General features: G+C 35.1%; 2 protein-coding genes across 2 annotated transcripts; both read left to right on the forward strand.

The window, feature by feature from the left end:
- The first annotated feature begins 638 nt into the window (after positions 1–638).
- Positions 639–1,800, forward strand: LOC145813302 (putative disease resistance protein At5g63020). The gene is made up of 2 exons (XM_082908595.1): positions 639–660; positions 1,022–1,800. The coding sequence occupies exons 1-2, from the start codon at positions 639–641 to the stop codon at positions 1,798–1,800; spliced, it is 801 nt and encodes a 266-aa protein (XP_082764721.1).
- Positions 1,801–1,835: 35 nt separating this feature from the next.
- On the forward strand, positions 1,836–2,591 carry LOC145813307 (disease resistance protein UNI-like). Its single transcript, XM_082908600.1, has 2 exons — positions 1,836–2,193; positions 2,503–2,591. Exons 1-2 carry the CDS (start codon positions 1,836–1,838, stop codon positions 2,589–2,591), a joined length of 447 nt encoding a protein of 148 aa, XP_082764726.1.
- Positions 2,592–2,951: the final 360 nt, after the last annotated feature.

The following is a 2,951-nucleotide window of genomic DNA, read 5'->3' on the forward strand; positions in this document are numbered from 1 at the left end:
ATTTTTGTAATTAAATTTCTAATAAAATTTTCTAGATTTTTAAGATATTTGCTTGTTTCCAAGTTGGATCCAAATATGACCAAAGTTTTTGTTTGTTTGCTTGTTTGTTTGTTTGTTTCTTTTTTTTTTTTTTTTTGTGTGGATACATTAGATTTTTGTAATCAATTAATTTTTTAATAATAACAGCTGGTTTGGTTTCGTTTTTCTGAAAACAGTTTTCAGAAAATTTTACTTTCTTATTTTTCGTATTTTTTGTTTTTACTGAATTTTTTTAATATTTTAAGAAAAAAATTTTTAATTTTTTGACACACTTAACATAAATACACATAAAAAGTATAATTTTTGTGAAAAAAATCTTTTAAAAATTCAATAAATACCAAAAAAAATGAAAATTTAGTATATTTTTCATATTTTTATGTATTGTTTAGTTTTTTTAAATATTTTTTCACAAAATTTTTACTTTTTAGATACATGTAAGTAAGGTGCAAATTCTTTAAATATTAATTTTTTATTTTCCTTCAATTTTCCAAACTAAGAAGTAAAACATTGTATTGTATATATTACCAAGCTAGAGAAGTCAGCAGTAAGCTTTTATTCTTATTTAGTCTGGAAGTCATTTATGCCTTCTTTCTCCTACAATGGAGAGGGTTAGGAGTTCAAGTTTCAGTTGAGACATGAGCGGTCTGTGTGTGTGTGTGTAATGTGTTTTTTACTTTTTGTTAAAAAACTGAATTCTTGAATAACATAAATGCTGGTCCATTGTTACTAATATCTATTTAGCACAGTCATTCTTTTGTCAGTGATTCAAGACTGACTTTGAGGTGAATATGATGCTTTCCCTTGCTTTTGTTCTTTTAATCAAATTTCAAATTGCTTTTGAATGGTAGTGTCACAATTGATATTGAAGTTTTCTTCAAGATTTTTTCCCCTTTTAACTACAATCCTCTACAACTTCGATATTTGTAGGAACTAACCCCACTACACCATGGAATTCTTAGTTTCAATTTTTGAAATTGTATAGAATTTGGGGAAGCAACTGGAAAATGGTTTGGCTATATCAATAACCTTGATGCAAACTTCAAAATTTTCAAAAGAAAGATAGAGGAATTGAGCAGTCAAGAGGATGATATAAAGACTGAACTAAGTAGTGCAGAGCAACGGTCAGGGATAAGAAAAAAGAAAGTAGTTCAAGAATGGCTTGGCGATGTGCAAACTTTGCAAAGACAAGAGCAAGAAGTAGTAGGATGGAAGAATGTCTTCTCACGTGTAAAATTGGGAAAGCTTGTTGTGGATAAGATTCAAGAGGTGGCAGAACTGCAGGAAAAGGATAGATTTTCTAATGGTTTGCTGATTGATGCACTTCCAACTAGTAGACGGTTCATACGAACAATGGGATCTTTTTGTGAAAACACAAGTGCAAGGAATATGGAGAACGTTTGGAAATACGTGATGGATGATGAGGTTAGAAGGATTGGCATTTTCGAAATGGGGGGAATCGGCAAAACAACCATCACGCGTCACATTAACAATGAACTCTTGAATGAAGCTTGTAACTTTGATGATGTTATTTGGGTCGCAATATCTAAAGCATTCAACATTAGAAATCTACAGAGGCAGATAGCCAAGGCACTGAATCTTGATTTGTCGAGTTATAGGGATGAAACAAAAAGAGCATTAGAACTGTATACAATGCATTTCCAAAAGAAGAGGTATGTGGTCATCTTAGATGACTTGTGGAAAGCATTTCCTGTAGATAAGGTGGGTATTCCGAAGCATCCATATCTAATGGATGTAAACTAGTGTTAACTACACGATCGTTAGAAGTGTGTAGGAAGATGGCGTGCAAAGCTGTCAAAGTGGAGCTTCTCACAAAAGATGAAGCACTGAATCTATTTATGAGCAAGGTTGAAGAACATAAGATAGTTGAAATTGCAACAAAAGTTTCCAAAGAATGTGCACGTCTGCCTCTTGCAATCACTACTATAGCTGGCAGTATGAGGAGAGTAAATGATATTGTGCATTGTTTCTTGCAACAAAAGTTGCAAGAAAAGTTGCCAAAGCTCCAACATTGTTTCTTGTTTTGTGCATTGTATCCAGAAGACGATATCAACCCTAGGGAAGAGCTGATAGAATATTGGATTGCCGAGGGACTAATAGCTGAGATGAACAGTATAGAAGCAATGTCTGACAAAGGTCACACTATATTTAATAAACTCATAAATACTTGCTTGTTGGAGAGTCTTACCAACATACATAAGTAAGAATTCGTGAGGTTGCATGATTTGATAAGAGATATGGCTCTCAAAATAACATCAACTAGTCCTCGATTCATGGCAAAAGCTGGTGAGGGATTAGAAGGAGTACCATACGAAGATTGGTCTGAGGATCTTGAGAGGGTTTCCTTAATGTAAAACAAGATAGAAGAACTTCCTTTTAGACCACCCATTTGCCCTCGGCTCACCACCTTGTTATTGGGATATAACCCATTATTACGAATTCCAGATTCTTTCTTTGAGCATATGCATCATCTCAATGTATTGGATTTGTTTGGCACCTACATAGAGTCTCTGCCAGATTCCATCTCCAAGTAGGTGTTTGTCCAGCCCTTCATATGGAGAACCCACTAGAGAGAGTGGGGGTGGCAACCTTTCCATTGAAGATGGGTGGGGGTGGCAACCGCCCCACTAACCATGTCTTGATTAACTCCTCTCCCTCAATTGTGTATAAATTGAGGTGAGGAGGAGGGGTTTGATAGAGAGAAAGGCAGTGAGCAAAACACTAAGAGTGTGTGAGTGAGAGTGCTATAGCGAGTGAGTGAGGTGTGAGTGGTGTAAACTCCCTCCGGGAAATTCTGTAGTGGATATCTCTCCCGTGGACATAGGCAATTGCCAAACCACGTAAATCTCTTGTGTTATTGTGTGTGATTGATTTCTGGTGTCTCATAGTCCTAA

The sequence above is a fragment of the Camellia sinensis genome, chromosome 2 (genome assembly GCF_055761805.1).
Source record: "Camellia sinensis isolate YWXY chromosome 2, ASM5576180v1, whole genome shotgun sequence".
NCBI lineage: Eukaryota > Viridiplantae > Streptophyta > Magnoliopsida > Ericales > Theaceae > Camellia > Camellia sinensis.